Genomic DNA, 16,749 nt, shown 5'->3' with positions numbered 1-16,749 from the left:
ATCGACACGACTGGCCAGAGAAGGCATTGGCAGACTGAAGATTAGACTTTTAAGGATCACCAGAGTTTCCAATTCAATCAAAGCATCTCTAACACAAAGGAAGTTATCTGTTTTCATAATATTAAAGGCTCAGAATCTAATCCTCCTGCTCACCCCTGCAATCAACAAAACTAAACAACATTGTTGTGATGTATTTTTCTAGTAAGTATATTGCTGTGACCTCATCATAACTTGTATGAAGTTTGCATGAACGGGTCATGCCAACTCCAACAAGCTTAACTATGTTTGATACAGAGGAGTTGACTCATGAGCCCCGATTCATATCCCGATTTTATGTAAGGTGAATCCTAACAAAGTCTTAGTTTGAAGATACAAATATGGACAAATTTCAAGTAGCATGATGCTTTCCACTGCTGATCATTGCCCGTGAAACAGTTCCCCTAGTCACGGTTACATTCTACACTAGACAATTGAAATGTGGGCGTTTAGAGTTTAGGAAAGCAGCAAACCTTGATGCAACTAAATTCCCAGCTAAACAGAACTGGACTATCTGAAGCAGTTTGAGATACGTTTAAGGTCGAGTACCAAAAATTTGGAGAGAACATCTTCTGCAGCTGAGCTGCCTTTGGTCCTAAAGAATATGGATTTGAAGAGGACGGTGGTTGGATAATCACTTTCGTTCATGATGACGAATTCACTGACGTCTCCCCAGTAGGTGAATAATCGCGACAACGATACCTTTTGATGGTTTTCTTATGTATATTCGAATTTGAGTACTTGCTACTTAAATTGCAGGTACATTCAGTTGACACCCCAAACTTTTGGGGCAAGCCGGTCGTGGAAAACAACGGTTCCTCTTGAGTTCTATCCGGTTTCCGTGGAACTTTCATTTGGAAAATGCTGCGTTGATCGAACCCCATGGTTATGTTCACCACAGCTTCAGTTACGAGATAATCCAATTTGAGCTATGTTCCGTAAAGAAGTTACAAATGTCAATCTTGCAGAGTCGGCATGGGCATTCTTGTTAAGTTGTTATGATTTCAGAAATTCCTTGGGTTGCCTTTTGGTTTTGAGTAGAGTCATAGTTAATGTTTAACCTACAAAATTAAGGGTGCGTTTATTCGAGTGAAAGTGTTTTCCGAAAATTATTTTTTCAGACTTGCACCCATTTGATTCACTGAAAATGACTTAGTCAACAGAAAATATTTTCTGGTCAATAGAAAATTCATGTATAAAATTAGAAAAGTGAATTTCTAAATTTAAAGAGGTAAAAACACTTTCCGAAATTGGTCATCTCATTTTTTGTTTTGTTTTTGTTTTTTAAGTGTTCAGGTGGGAACCAAATATGTCACTCGAAAATCAAGTATAGTGAGGACTCTCATTGTTGGGTAATTTTGTGGACCGATTTTATTCGACTTCGTTTGTTTTGCGAAAAATGAATGATTTGACAAATATTTTCCAAAAAATAATTGTTTATATGGGCTATAAAAATGAATAACCTCAAGATGCTTCCGTCATCCATGAAAACGTTTAGACATAAATATTTGATGATAGCGAAATTTTCTTCATTGACTAATTATTTCAAACCAACTCATGCGAATCGCTCTATGATATTCATTCTTAAATGCTGAGATGACGTCTTTTTGCAATTTTGCCCCAAATTGAAGAAATCAAGTGTAATCAGACCCTTAAAACATTGGGACTTGATTGCAAAAGGATAAGAACACCACAGCTGCATCAACTTTAGCACGACGCTCACTTGCATGCCTTAACTTTTTTATTTTATTTGGTCATTTGAGTGTGGTAGCTTTTAAAAAACATTCACATGAGTGTCGCAACTGCAAATCAATCACTTAAGTGATATATATTTTGAAAAACTAGATTCCCAACGGTTGGGATGCTCAAGTGATTAATCAAGATGTTATATGATATTCAAGTGATTGAAAAGAAATTATAGCATTCAATTTGAGTGTCGTACAAAAAAAGAAAAGATACGAAGCCCATCTTCAAATCCGAACCGAACGCACCCCAAGAACAGAAACCACTTTTCAATGCCATAAAATACTCTGCAAGAAAGCGAAACGCCGCCTCGGCTGGCTACGCCCACGCAAATTTCCTCTTCTTTAAACAATCTCTTACCAACGTGTGTAGCTGCGGATGTAACGTGGTGGACCCTCATCACGTTGGAGAAGTGAGTTTCGCCGGAACATTTTTGCCTTTTGATTACCCAGTCAAAGCAAATGAAGCATCTTCCAATAGCCTTACTCTCTCTAAATAGAGCCAAAACAGCGAATTGGAGAGCATTTGCAGATGGAAGATGCCATTTTTAAAGGGAGAAGACAAAAAAGGGCATCTGTTTTCTTACAACGAAAAGCTTTGAATCTAATCCCGCGGGCTCACACCAGCAAAGCAATCGACGAAACGGAATTTGGACTTGTTGCAAAAGGAATTTCTTGCTGTGATGTTATCGTACCTTGATAAAAGTGTTTGTCCACGGGTCATGCCGGCTCCGCCGAGTGTAAAAATGAGTTGTCTCGGTCGAACTAGTGGGGCTGCAGAGCCAGCTAAACGGAAGTAAATGCTGGAATATCCGAAGGCGGTCATTGCTCGTGTCCGAGCCCCGGGGTTCCTCTGTCATCGTGTTCTCGATGGGAGTTGCGTCCGCCTTACGTCGAATAACATGATTTGTAACCCGTCCTTTCTTTAGTCTCTGCATATCTAACAAAGCAGTCTGGTGAAAGTTATGCGTTTTTTCACCTGCGGTGGACAGAATTAAAGTAGTCATTCCCAGATTATATGAGGGCTGACGTATGGGCGAGTGTCGCGACCTTCTAAAAAAAATAAATAAGTTAATTTTCGGGCTAATGGATTATCGGGTTAATTAATTAACTAACCTAACTCGGACTCTCCCAAGTCCATACCAAATCGCAACTTAAGATTCAAATAATTAACATGCAACGTGTTTTGAATTGGAGTCGCCACTAATCATTTTCGGTAGGTTGATTAGAAACCTAAATAAAATAGCGGGAGAAAACTATCTTATTTCCGCGAACCGGAGATTTTGAATTCGGGGATTTGGTTACGTCAGATTTCTCTAACGCCCTTTCGGTACCATTTTCATGAAAAATATTTGATTTGGCAATTTTGATGGATTTTACTTGAAATTCAAAGATGCAATTTTTTTGGTTTTTTCTTCTTTTTTATGGGGATGTAAAACATTGAACTTTGTACGATATACACCATGGGTGATTTAGAAAGAAAGAAAACGCAGCCAATCACGAGTATTTACGGAAATAAATTAACATGTAATAATGCTAAAATTTGGAACACGTGGCATGTCTAAAATAAACAAACGAATGTTCACACCAAACGATTACATTTTTGTAGATCGAGATGGAAAGGATTACCTTCTATTACACAAAATCTTACTCACATACACGTTATAGTTCCCTTCAAGATCTCGGAGCTGAAAGAACGCGGCTGTCGTTGAAAATGGCGAGCAATGGCGTTGTTGGGTTGCGAGGGGCGAAATATGTGTCGGGACTCGTCGAAGATGATGCTCGACTAAAACACTTTTCTTCACTCTCGAATTTTCTCTTCTGATTTTTCTCAAGAACTCTCTTTTTCCTCTCTAAAAATTCCTCTCAAAAACTCTCTCAAAACTCTCTCAATTCTCTTCCACTCTTCCTAAAAAACTCTCTCAATTCTCTTCTACTCTCTCTCTCAATTCTCTTCCACTTCCCCCTTCTCTAAAACTCTTCTCAAGAGCTCTCTCTTTTATAGGCAAAGTTCTTCATCCTTCATTCTTCACCTTCATTTCTTCACCTTCCATCTTCATCTTCTCTTCTTCATCTTCATTTCTTCACCTTCCATTTTCATCTTCCCTTCTTCATCTTCATTTCTTCACCTTCCATTTTCATCTTCCCTTCATTATCTTCCCTTCATCATCTTCCCTTCTTCATCTTCTTTTCATTATCTTCCCTTCATCATCTTCCCTTCTTCATCTTCTTTTGGTATTTGCAATACAGTCCCCGAAGTTCCAAGTATTTGCAATACGGTCCCCGAAATTTTAAGTATTTGCAATACAGTCCTTGAAGTTTCAAATCTTCTCGGTGTATTTTTCCATCCCGTGCCTAGTCTAGACGCATGCTAAATTAAGTGTTCTGCTTGCCCGATTATATGCCAATGCAATGTACGCTAAAAATAAATATGTGAGATGATTTTTTATAATTTTTATGCAAAAAATAGATTAATCAAAATTTAGGCGTCAACAGCTGCCCCTCTTTGAGTGGAGGCTCGTAGAGGTTCCGCTCAAAGACAAAATTGAATCCTAAATTTTGATAGTGCAAATTATGGATGAACTTTTTTGGCGGGAGTTTTAATCCCATTTTTTTTTAATGTAATGAAGTGATGCATGATATGCAAGACTGTAAATAACATGTGTCATAATTCCTCTTTTCCATGTTAGAGAAACATGCACATGGATCGCATACAAGAATACCTGTTTTACCAAATTTCTCGTAAGCTAATGGTTCTCTTAATTTCCAAGTTTCTTTTTGCGGATGCAAGGATTTTAAGGTATTTGGCCTATCTCGTTATCGAGACTTCTCCCTAATGCAAAACAGCGCAAAATATGTGTGTCATTCGAGATCACAAGAGCTACGTCGTTGTGAGTCGAAAGAAGTGAAATCAAGTTCACAAGAGCTACGTCGTTGTGAGTTGATTAAATGTCGAAATCGCCAGTGCATATGTCTTCACGATTCGATAAAGGGGAACCAAAATCATAAGAGCTACGTCGTTATGATTTGGTTTGGATAAAAAATATGGGTGCTTATGTCTTCATGATTTGATAAATGGAGCCGAAAATCATAAGAGCTATGTCATTATGAGCCGACTAAAGGTCAAGATCACCGGTGCATACGTCTTCGTGATCTGATACTGAAATCATAAGAGCTACGTCGTTATGATTTGAAGAGATGTCAAGATCGCCGGTGCATATGTCTTCACGTCCCGAGATTGAAACCATAAGAGCTACGTCGTTATGATTTGATAAGATGTCAAGATCGCCGGTGCATATGTCTTCACGTCCCGAGATTGAAACCATAAGAGTTACGTCGTTATGATTTGATAAGATGTCAAGATCGCCGGTGCATATGTCTTCACGTCCCGAGATTGAAACCATAAGAGTTACGTCGTTATGATTTGATAAGATGTCAAGATCGCCGGTGCATATGTCTACACGACTTGACGAAGAGGCATATTGCCCGAATTGAACAATATTTGATAGGAGCACCATGGAATGGAATCGATAAGTACAAAAGGGGCATATTGCACGAATTGAATCATAACAACTATCATGAGAAGAGTTGTTAATTTGAAAAGGGGTTCGGAAAACTTACCTGGGTTCTCCAAACGATTAATCAAGGAACGAAGCGATTGTCTGTATCGTACACTGGTAGGCATTTGCCAGCAAAACTTGCTCATTCAATAATCCTTGGATGAATTTCGAGACCTTGGGAGGGAACTCGAACATCGGGAATGTATTACCTATCATAGAATGTCATAGGTAACACACACAAACATATTCAACAATGAGTATAATGCAATCACTCATACTATGGTTCATGCATAACCATTCTGTCAAGTTTGCATTACCAATTTTGTCCAGGGAGGTTCTCACATTACGAATACCTCGAATGTGAGCTGAATGGGGGACTTCGGTCCGAAAGGGCTTTCTCTCACTCTCGAGAAAAGCTATTTATCCCGTCTGCGAGGATTCAAGAGAAATCACTCAATCTTTCCATCATCGCATTCGATAAGGATCCAAGTAATCTCGCAATTGATACGACCGAGCCGATCTGGAGGTCTTGATTAGGACCGTAATGAGAGCTAGGTCAAAGGTTTACAAAGGGGACTCCGGTTGAGTCAAGGCTGCTTTGAAATGAATTTCTTCATCATTTGCTCCGGATTTACAAGTCAAGAATCCTGCAAAAATGAGAGAGAAATAATCTTGCTCGAACTTCTTCGAGTGATGCTTAAAATCATTTAACTCTACGTTAACTCAAGTGCCCTAATCAGAAGAGACTTTGGAGGGTTATAACGTAGGCTAGGATTGGGGACCGAGGAACGAAAAGGCTCGTTTTGGCTCAGAAATTAAATGAGAAGGGGCTTGACGTTGGTGATCATCGCCGACTAGTCACCGATCTTGGTCTTCTGGAAATGTCTTCAGAAAGAATACCATCATTGAATGAGGGATGGTAGTTTTCTACTGAAAATTGCACTTTGCAAACTGACTTCTTGGGGAGTCTTCTTCACAACAAGTGTCTGTCGAGGATTTGCAAGAGACACAATGCAAACATGTACATGGAATTTACAACTTAACATGCAAAAATGTACATTCAAAATTCAGAAGTACTTTACAAATGAATGTGCATTGGCCTTACTTTTGGTAGGCACTTTGCTTTTCCTATGCTTGAAATTTTCATATGAGATCGGCCTTTGCTTTTCTTACTCCCGACTCTCATTTTTCTTTTTTTTTTCTTTTTTTCGAGAAGAGATTTCTTTTCTTTTTTCTTTGAGAGCTCTTCGACATCTCTCTATTTTGCTTTTTTTTTGTTTTTTGTTTTTTCGAGAGCGGGCCCTTCTCCTTTAAGCTGAGTTTGCCTCTCCTTTTTTTTTTACAATTCCATGATTTTGAACCAGGAATTACAACAAACATAAACATTTACAAAGAAAAATTATGTAAACATAAAAAATCTAGCATACAAGAAATGAGTCCATTCGGGAATTGTCTGTTGACCCGACCATCTCCAATTCTAATCCTTGGGAAAATGCTATCTTCGTCTTTGGAATGAGCAAATGATCACCAACAAGGGTTTAAGAAATGAATTTGCAGGCTCAAGTGGGCTATGCAAAGAATGAAGTGTATAGGATAGAGAAGTGAATGCTCTTCATCATCCTAAGGCACTTGAATTAAAATTCGAGTATAAATGCAAAGAAACACCCGAAGATTAATGTTAGTCCCAGCAAGAAAATTTCTAACCATTTACCTCGTGTTGCCGCTGGAATTAACTCGTCTGGACCCCGATGTGGGGTGGTTCTTGACAGGGGTAAAGAAATGAAACCACCGCTCAAAAGGGGTAATCAATGGATCACCCGTAGTGTTTGGGATAGAGAACTGAATGCCTCTGTCATTTCGGCTATCGTACCTTTTGCGAGAAAACCTTTTACCTTGTGAAATGTGGAACTTAGCCACCGTTCAACTCTCCCGAAAAAATGGGACGTGTTTGGGAAAGGATTGCCTTTCATCATCCTGCCCGCCCCCATTCCATACATTCGATGTATCTTATGTAGTTCATGTTCCTTATTCAGAGTTGGTAAATTAAACATGAGGAACAGTCATGCGCAAACTATGCAATGTATGAGTGTTTTTGAGCATATAAAATGCAGCAACTTTTTATCTTGGTGGACAGAATTCGCAAGCACATAAGAAACTTCTTAGGGGCGTGGATTGGGAGTTGCCCCTGCTCATGCAAATGAGTTGCAAAACTTCATTATCCGGTTCGAGACATGAGATTGTCAAAGGCTCCAGGAATTTCTTATTTCATTAATTTTTCGGGGAGAATGGATACTTCCCTATCTGGAAAGGCAGTGACCCCCGTAAAAATCAAAAGGGAAAGCATCAATGTACGTTCTCATGTTCTAAACGAGTTGAAACGGTACCGCTTTACCCTTGTACGAATTTTCTTGTGAACTTTGAATTGAAAAGATCAACTCATCTGGATCGGATTGTATGTCCGGGATGTTATCTCTCCGGTTTTGTAACCATCTGGGCTGAGCTTCAATCGGCATTAAACTGCGAAGCAAAAAAGTTTTTATTAATCTTTGTACATTGATGTCAAATCCCGGGATCGAACCCGGGACGCCTCGGACCACTGTCATTCCCCCAACCACTAGGCCGTGGTGTTGGTGATTTTCAACTTGTCATTGACATTCATCGGGATCTGATTGTACCCGGAGAAACCGTCCATGAATGAGAACAATTCAAACTCTGCGATACCGAATACGCCCATCCTTCTTCATGACTGGGACTATATTGTCAACCAATCGAAATATTCTCGTGGTCTCAAGGAATCCGACGTCAAGCGCTTTCATGACTTCCTCTTTGATCTTCTAGACCAATTCTGTGCTGGCCCTCCTTGACTTTTGCACCACCGGCTTAGCCGAAAGATCCGTCGGCAAACAATGTTCGACAATGGAACGGTCAAGACCGGGCATATCTGCATAGGACCAGGTGAAAATGTCCTGGTAATCCTTCGGGAGCTTAGTCAAGCGCTCGCTCATCTCTTTGGAAAGGTTTGCTCCGATCTTAACATCTTTAGGGTTTTCCGCATCGCCTAGGTTGACCGAGACAGTTTGTTCACCGGTCAAGGGCTTGATCTCCTCATGTCGTTCGAAATCTCGACGAATTTCCTCATAATCTGGACTGGACTCATCTAGGTCGTATACTTCTGAATCCACTAAGTTCCCCTCCTCATATATCCCCTTGAAACATAAAGTAACAAAATCAGAAAAACAAACAAGGTTTAATTGCAGTGTGATTTTTTTTTTGGAACTTTATTTATTTATTTTTGTTATTTTTTTTTTCAAAACCGTGGGACATGAATTCTTGAAGAAGCCCAACCCTCGGTTCTTACCATGATGACAAACTTGTTGGTCGTTGGTTATCGTCATCGGGTTGGTTTGGGATACTTCAACAAGATTCGAAAAATGGTGCAATTTTATTGATATGAAATTACATCTTCTAGGAAAGAAAATCCAAGAGTGCAAGACAGAATAGAAATCCAAATGCGATCCAAAACCTAAAGGAAACAGAAAATGTCCCACGTAGGGGATTGCATAAACATAAAGATGTTACTCTGAATCTAAACCCTCCAGTGGATCATCACATATGGCATTAATGAATGATTTGGAAGGTTTAGGCGCCGAGTAAGGTTCCTCCTTATGCGCTCCGTCTTCGAGATATAGCAGCAATGGTTACATCATCAAAACAACCGGCGATATCGAAGACTCCTTCATCCTTACTAGCACCAACCTGTCTGATTCCCAGCTCGAATACAGCATTAACTTTACCGGAATGATCCGGCAAAGGATTATTCCGGACATTTGGCTGTTTGTTGCCTTGGAATGAGAATGCTTTAGAATCCAGGAGATCTTGAATCCGATGCTTCAAAGACAAAACAGCCATCGTTGTCATGTCCAAGCTCCCCGCAGTGGTAATCACATTTCTTCGATGGATCATATCTCGGCAAGCTCGTATTCTTGGGTCGTAGAGGCTCGGAAGTCGCTAAACCTCTCTTACGCAGAACCGCAAGTACCTGCGACAAGGTTCCCGGTAGAGGGGTAAACCGCCGAGGAGACCATTGATTCCCTCTTTGTCGTTGCATACCGAAATTAGCCTACTGCTGATTAGGAATCAGTACGACCGGCGTCCGGGTCGTGGGTTTTTGGCTGTAGGTCATGTTGACTCGTGGGGCCGACTCCTTGTCTTTCCTTACCACAAACCTCTTAGTCGTCATGGCGACATCACCGTACCAACCTTTCTTCATGCCGTTCTCGATTTCTTCAGCCATTGCGATGAGATGGCTGAATGACGTGGCAGCAGATCCCAAAATTCGAGTTCTCATAACCGGCGGCGGGGTGGAAACAAACAATTTCATGAGTTCCCTTTCGGGAGGGACTGGTTTCAGCTGAGATGCCACGTTCCTCCACCTAGTGGCATATTGCTTGATTGTTTCTTCCTTTTTCATCTCAAGCTGCTCAAGGTCCTCTCTGGTGGTGAGCACGTCCAAGTTAAAGCTGAAATGTTTGATGAAAGCATTAGCTGCCTTCTCCCAATCATCCATCCGGTAGATCTCGTAGTCCGTATACCATCTCATGGCGAGCTTCTTTTAAACTAGCCTGGAAGGTCTGAACCATTAAGGGACCGTTGGTCGCATGCTTATTCATTCTTGCCCGGTACATCCGGACGTGCTGAACCGGGTTGGAAGTTCCATCATACTTCTCAAAGTCGGGCATCTTGAACTTCTCCGGCACCGTGACCTTTGAAAAGACAGACAGGTCAATCTGGGGTATGTTGTGAGTCCCCTCAACCTCTCGGATCCTCTGTTCCATTTGGGCCAACAGTTTGACCGTATCACCATTCAACCCGGGGCCCACAGGGTTGGCTTGAGGGATTGGGACTACGGGCGGCGTGCTCGAGTTCACGCCCGTGATGATCACATCCTCTAGCGGCATTGTCGGATAGGGAGTAGCTTCTAGGGCTTTACCGACGTTGTCCGTAGGAGGAATTAGAGCAGGAATGGTTAGCGGCGGGCTGGAGGTGGATGATTGAAGTTTGGCGGCAAAGGCGGCCATCATTTCCTCCATCTTTCGGGACATCATCCCTTCAAAGCGCTCGGTCAAGGAGCCAAGTTTCTCATCCAGGGCAGCACTAACGGTGGCGTTGATGTCGGCCATCCTTTTTGCTACCGATCGGGTGATATGTGGAGGATCCGTGATAAATTACCTGTACACGTAACAAACCCAAAATGAGTACAGGGAGCAAGAATAGCGAGCCGGCCCATGGCATCCCTCTAGACTCAAACGAACAAAGTGATTATGACCAAAGGATTGAAACATGTAATTTTCAGTTTATCCGCTTTTACGAAAAAATTCATATTAATTCGCACGTTGATCAAAACATGTCCAAATTTTACGAGCTTGTAGTTGAGAAGATGATGAACAACTTTTATGTTGGCCAATCGGACTAGAAATGCACGGGTCAAATCAGTTTAATGTGTTTTTCCAAAAAATCACATTCAGAAAACTGTTATAACCGCAGGTAGTTGAAAAAACGAAAGGCCATCTTAAATTATGAATTTAATTCTGAAATTTTGTAGGATATTAGTTGAAACATAGGTCTACAACTTTCGTGTTTGGTACTTACTCAAAGCTCGATCGTAGAATTTAGTAAAAATCGCACAACAAGAACAAGCCAAATCAGAAATGAGGACAACCGATGAAATTGTAAAAGCTACGGAAGCAAAGTGCGAAATTGGAAATAAGACAACGATACTCCTAAACCATGGACCAGCTCAAAATAAAAATGAGATAACAGGGTACAAGAGACAAGAAATTACCTCTCATACGAAGAAAATGCCAATCACAAAGACATGCGCATGAATTGTGAGTTTAAATCTTATTCTATCTATCCAAAAGGCTTTTGCAAAGTGAAATGATGAACGAAACGACATGTCGCAGCCTCGCGCACACAATCATCATGACTAGTCGCAACCTCGCGTACAATAGTCATGACTAGTCGGGTCCAATCACTTCGGCTTGGTTCGGTCGACAAGGGCAATTCTCATGCATCGTAGCCTCACGTGTATGAGAACGACTCTTGAGCCATTTTTTGGAAAAATTTTCGGGATCCAGGATGGGATAACCTTTAGCGAAACCTTACCACCAAGGTTAAAGAACCATCTAAATACCATCTTAAAACTATTAGTGTGACCCAGGTCCGGTCACGGGTTATGTGCAGTGTAGTGCAAATACGATAAATCATGCACAACAATTAAAGGCAAACATCGCTTCAATGATTCAAAAGTTAAATCACAATTCCAATTCACCAAGTCTGCAAAACAAAGGGTTAGCCGATCACTCCTCCCCTTATAACTCCCAATCTGCAAAAACATTTAACACCTAAGAATGAGAATTCAACCAAAGTTTACCAAATCAAGTGATTTCTTTTTCATGAAATTATTTGGCCTAAGTCCTCTTTGAATCCCCAGTGGAGTCGCCAAGCAGTCGCGACCTTCTAAAAAAAATAAATAAGTTAATTTTCGGGCTAATGGATTATCGGGTTAATTAATTAACTAACCTAACTCGGACTCTCCCAAGTCCATACCAAATCGCAACTTAAGATTCAAATAATTAACATGCAACGTGTTTTGAATTGGAGTCGCCACTAATCATTTTCGGTAGGTTGATTAGAAACCTAAATAAAATAGCGGGAGAAAACTATCTTATTTCCGCGAACCAGAGATTTTGAATTCGGGGGATTTGGTTACGTCGATTTCTCTAACGCCCTTTCGGTACCATTTTCATGAAAAATATTTGATTTGGCAATTTTGATGGATTTTACTTGAAATTCAAAGATGCAATTTTTTTGGTTTTTTCTTCTTTTTTATGGGGATGTAAAACATTGAACTTTGTACGATATACACCATGGGTGATTTAGAAAGAAAGAAAACGCAGCCAATCACGAGTATTTACAGAAATAAATTAACATGTAATAATGCTAAAATTTGGAACACGTGGCATGTCTAAAATAAACAAACGAATGTTCACACCAAACGATTACATTTTTGTAGATCGAGATGGAAAGGATTACCTTCTATTACACAAAATCTTACTCACATACACGTTATAGTTCCCTTCAAGATCTCGGAGCTGAAAGAACGCGGCTGTCGTTGAAAATGGCGAGCAATGGCGTTGTTGGGTTGCGAGGGGCGAAATATGTGTCGGGACTCGTCGAAGATGATGCTCGACTAAAACACTTTTCTTCACTCTCGAATTTTCTCTTCTGATTTTTCTCAAGAACTCTCTTTTTCCTCTCTAAAAATTCCTCTCAAAAACTCTCTCAAAACTCTCTCAATTCTCTTCCACTCTTCCTAAAAAACTCTCTCAATTCTCTTCTACTCTCTCTCTCAATTCTCTTCCACTTCCCCCTTCTCTAAAACTCTTCTCAAGAGCTCTCTCTTTTATAGGCAAAGTTCTTCATCCTTCATTCTTCACCTTCATTTCTTCACCTTCCATCTTCATCTTCTCTTCTTCATCTTCATTTCTTCACCTTCCATTTTCATCTTCCCTTCTTCATCTTCATTTCTTCACCTTCCATTTTCATCTTCCCTTCATTATCTTCCCTTCATCATCTTCCCTTCTTCATCTTCTTTTCATTATCTTCCCTTCATCATCTTCCCTTCTTCATCTTCTTTTGGTATTTGCAATACGATCCCCGAAGTTCCAAGTATTTGCAATACAATCCCACGAAATTTTAAGTATTTGCAATACAGTCCTTGAAGTTTCAAATCTTCTCGGTGTATTTTTCCATCCCGTGCCTAGTCTAGACGCATGCTAAATTAAGTGTTCTGCTTGCCCGATTATATGCCAATGCAATGTACGCTAAAAATAAATATGTGAGATGATTTTTTATAATTTTTATGCAAAAAATAGATTAATCAAAATTTAGGCGTCAACAGCGAGTAGCACATGAATATAAACACTGTCAACCTTCAGCTCTGCAGAAGAGAGAAGAGATGGCTTCTTCTCCACCTGTGGCATTTCAAGTGAACCGCTCTGTTCAACAGAGGTCCTCCAATCCCCTCGGCTTTGATCACTTCAAGTCTAACCTCTCTCTTGCTTTAAAAGTAAAGTCTCTCTCTCTCCCTCTCTTGCACGCGCTCACAGACACACATGTTATAATTTGATTACTTTAGCTATATCTAACTTGAGTTTCGCTTGGTGAAATTATCACGCTCGATTCGATTCATGTAGCTCGTTGAAGCGCTAATCTAATCCCTCACAAGGACATATCTTGACAATCTGCCAAACCGACTGCAAATTTTGCAACTTTTGTGAGCAGCCACGTGCGAAAGATTTGCAGCAATCTCCTGTTCGAGTTGATATTTCAAAGGCGATCAAGAAGGTGTACATGAGCATACTGGACGCGTTGGTCTACTCGGTGTTTCAGTTCGAGGACCAACCATTATTCCCATCTCAGGTTTAGCTATTTAGACCACATTCAGTTCAGACCAAAATTCACAAGATGAGGGGATTCAAGATCACCTTTTTAAAGATATTACATGTAAAGTACCAATTGGGTTTTCATTTATTCCTTTGTTCGATTCATCTGATATGTGCAGAGAAATTTCGCGCCAGTTAGTGAATTGGGAAGAGCCGTTAACATCAGCAACGATATAGAAGGGCATGTACCGGATGATTTTCCGGAGGGTGTTTATGTTAGAAACGGTCAGGACATGCACAATTCTGATTATATCTTGTAGCAGAATGAATTTTGTCTGATGATGTTGCTCTAGAAAATAAAGCATGCACTAGCTTAGGGTGAAACTGTACGCGATATGCGAGAAATTTGGTCTTGTCGTACAATTTGTTCAAACTCAATGTCATCTACTGGTGAGACAACAAGCTTAAATCTATTATGAACTAATCCTAAGATTTCTCGCTTCATGGATGCTGCTCACTTTACGATCAATTTCCCCTTGAAGTATGAAGTCGTATTTACTCCCTCTTTCATTGTTTTTGTTACAACAATTGCAGGGTCAAACCCACTATTTGGAGGACTAAAATCAACCAAATCCATGTTTGGATGGTCGAGTCATGCTTGGATCGAAGGAGAAGGAATGCTTCATGCTGTGTACTTGAACAAAGATATCGACGGGATGTGGACTGTACTATACAACAACAGATATGTCGAAACGGAGACATACAAGCTAGAAAAACAAAGGAACAAACCATCCTTTCTACCTGCAATTGAAGGGGACTCCTTGGCCGTTTTGTCTGCTCATCTGCTAAATTCGGTGCGTCCACCAACTTAGTCATGTCCATCCTCGCATAAGTTGAAAATAACGGGCACGAGTTTGTCTTTTAAGGGGAATATCAGGACATTTCAGGAATGAACTCAGGACCTTGGTACATATGGGCACTTTGATATCAGTATTGATTAACTGGTGATTCTCAGTGCAAATTTTGGCGATCTCAAGACTAGATGGTAGAAAATGTTGCAGATGTTAAAGCTAATCGGTTCTGACAGTGCTGTTTCTCCCCTGAAACTTCTCAGTTGAGATTCGGGAAGGTGAACAAACTGTTTAGCAACACCAATGTCCTCGAACATGGAGGGAAAATCTACTCAATCGCAGAAAATTACTTGCCTCAAGAGATTGACATCTTCACGCTCGAAACTCTAGGTGATTGGAATGTGAATGGAGGGTGGAACCGGCCATTTACGAGCCACCCAAAGGTTCGTCACCATGAACCTGTACATTATCTGAACATCATGCATCATATTATGTGGCTGAAAAAACCTATTCTCGCTCAATTCACATATGCCAGAGAGCACCGGAGACCAGGGAGTTAATTACAGTAGGGGTAGATGCGGCAAAACCATTCATGGAACTTGGAGTGATCTCAGGTAACTCTTTGTAACTTTATACAGACTCTGTTGTCAACTTGGTAACGGGTTTTTTCAACGGATTTCTGATCCAAATATTCAGCTGATGGCAAGGAACTAGTTCATAAAGCTGATCTTAATCTCGATAGATGTCCCCTCTGTCATGAAATAGGGGTCACGCAGAGGTTAGTATATGCATTGTTCTGTTAAGAAAATGTGTGATCTACTGCTGAATTTAATATCTATCAAAGGTAGCGATTTTGTTGATGCGACCAAGGGTTATATGCAGGTACAATGTAATCATGGATTTCCCGATCACGATAGACATAAATCGACTCATCAGAGGAGGAACGTGAGTAATACGGTCCTATAATTTCAAACCTAGTAAGTAAACATAACTCAAGTTGATTGGAATTCAACTTTTGATCGATAACGTAGATTGATAAAGTTTGAAAAGGAAGAGTATGCAAGGATCGGGGTAATGCCTCGCTATGGCGATGCTAGTTCAGTCCGCTGGTTCGATGTGGAACCCAATAGCGCTCTGCATATTCTGAATTGCTTCGAGGATGGTGATGAGGTAACTGTTATTTGAACCGTGATTATATCCGTTGGGGATCAATTCTCGAAATTGCCTTAATGGTATCGTGGAATTGAACACAGGTTGTAGTGTGGGGCTGTAGGTCTCTTGAATCAGTCATTCCAGGTCCGGATTTTGGTTTGAACAAACATGAATGGTTTTCAAAGAGATTGAAGCCAACTAGATCAAGCGGAGGAAGCGTTGCTACCTCGACAGAAGGCGAGACATCATTCTTCTCTCTCGCGTACGAATGGCGATTGAACATGAAGACCGGAGAAGTTAAGGAAAGAAATCTCACCGGAACCAAATACTCCATGGACTTCCCTATGATCAATGGCAACTTCACAGGCCTTAAAAACAAATTTGCGTACACCCAAGTTGCAGACTTGTCAGCAAGCTCTACCTCAGGTGATGATCATATATTGAACTGTCGTCCTCCAAAACCATAAACCTGCTTTGTGCATCTCTTCGATCATCCTTACCGACTTTTTCGACTTCTGTGATAAAATCAGGCATGCCCAAGTATGGAGGCCTAGCCAAGCTATGGTTAGACGAACCGGAAGCCGGATTTTCATCGGTAAAAGAAGGCTTTCTAACCATTTGTTGTTATTCTTTTTGTCTTGTTTCCTTCTCTTTGATGCAATAAAATGTGTAGTTCATGCTCATATTCGTCTTTTTGTTTTCATAAGAAAGAGAAGCCGTTTGAGGACACGATCAAGGTTGAGTACCATAGATTTGGAGAGAACATCTTCAGCAGCGGAGCTGCCTTTGTTCCTAAAGAAGATGGATTCAAAGAGGACGACGGTTGGATAATCACTTTCGTTCACAACGAATCTACTGACATCTCCGAAGTTCGTGAATAATCGCGACAACTATGTTTTTTTGATGGTATTTTCATGTATATTGAAATTTCACTAATTCTTGCTACTTGATTGCAGGTACA

General features: G+C 40.6%; 1 protein-coding gene across 1 annotated transcript; it reads left to right on the top strand.

Annotated features, from left to right (window-relative positions):
* Positions 1–2,727: 2,727 nt before the first annotated feature.
* On the top strand, positions 2,728–16,739 carry LOC115750061 (carotenoid 9,10(9',10')-cleavage dioxygenase-like). Its single transcript, XM_030687215.2, has 13 exons — positions 2,728–2,820; positions 13,306–13,469; positions 13,685–13,822; positions 13,965–14,070; positions 14,380–14,639; positions 14,900–15,079; positions 15,172–15,250; positions 15,333–15,414; positions 15,519–15,581; positions 15,668–15,806; positions 15,890–16,214; positions 16,319–16,383; positions 16,496–16,739. The coding sequence occupies exons 1-13, from the start codon at positions 2,811–2,813 to the stop codon at positions 16,667–16,669; spliced, it is 1,785 nt and encodes a 594-aa protein (XP_030543075.2). The 5' UTR covers positions 2,728–2,810; the 3' UTR covers positions 16,670–16,739.
* The last annotated feature ends 10 nt before the right edge of the window (positions 16,740–16,749 follow it).

This window comes from Rhodamnia argentea, chromosome 4, assembly GCF_020921035.1.
Source record: "Rhodamnia argentea isolate NSW1041297 chromosome 4, ASM2092103v1, whole genome shotgun sequence".
Classification (NCBI taxonomy): Eukaryota; Viridiplantae; Streptophyta; class Magnoliopsida; order Myrtales; family Myrtaceae; genus Rhodamnia; species Rhodamnia argentea.
Note: the sequence above shows the minus strand (reverse complement) of the source record. Positions and strands in the feature narration are given on the sequence as shown.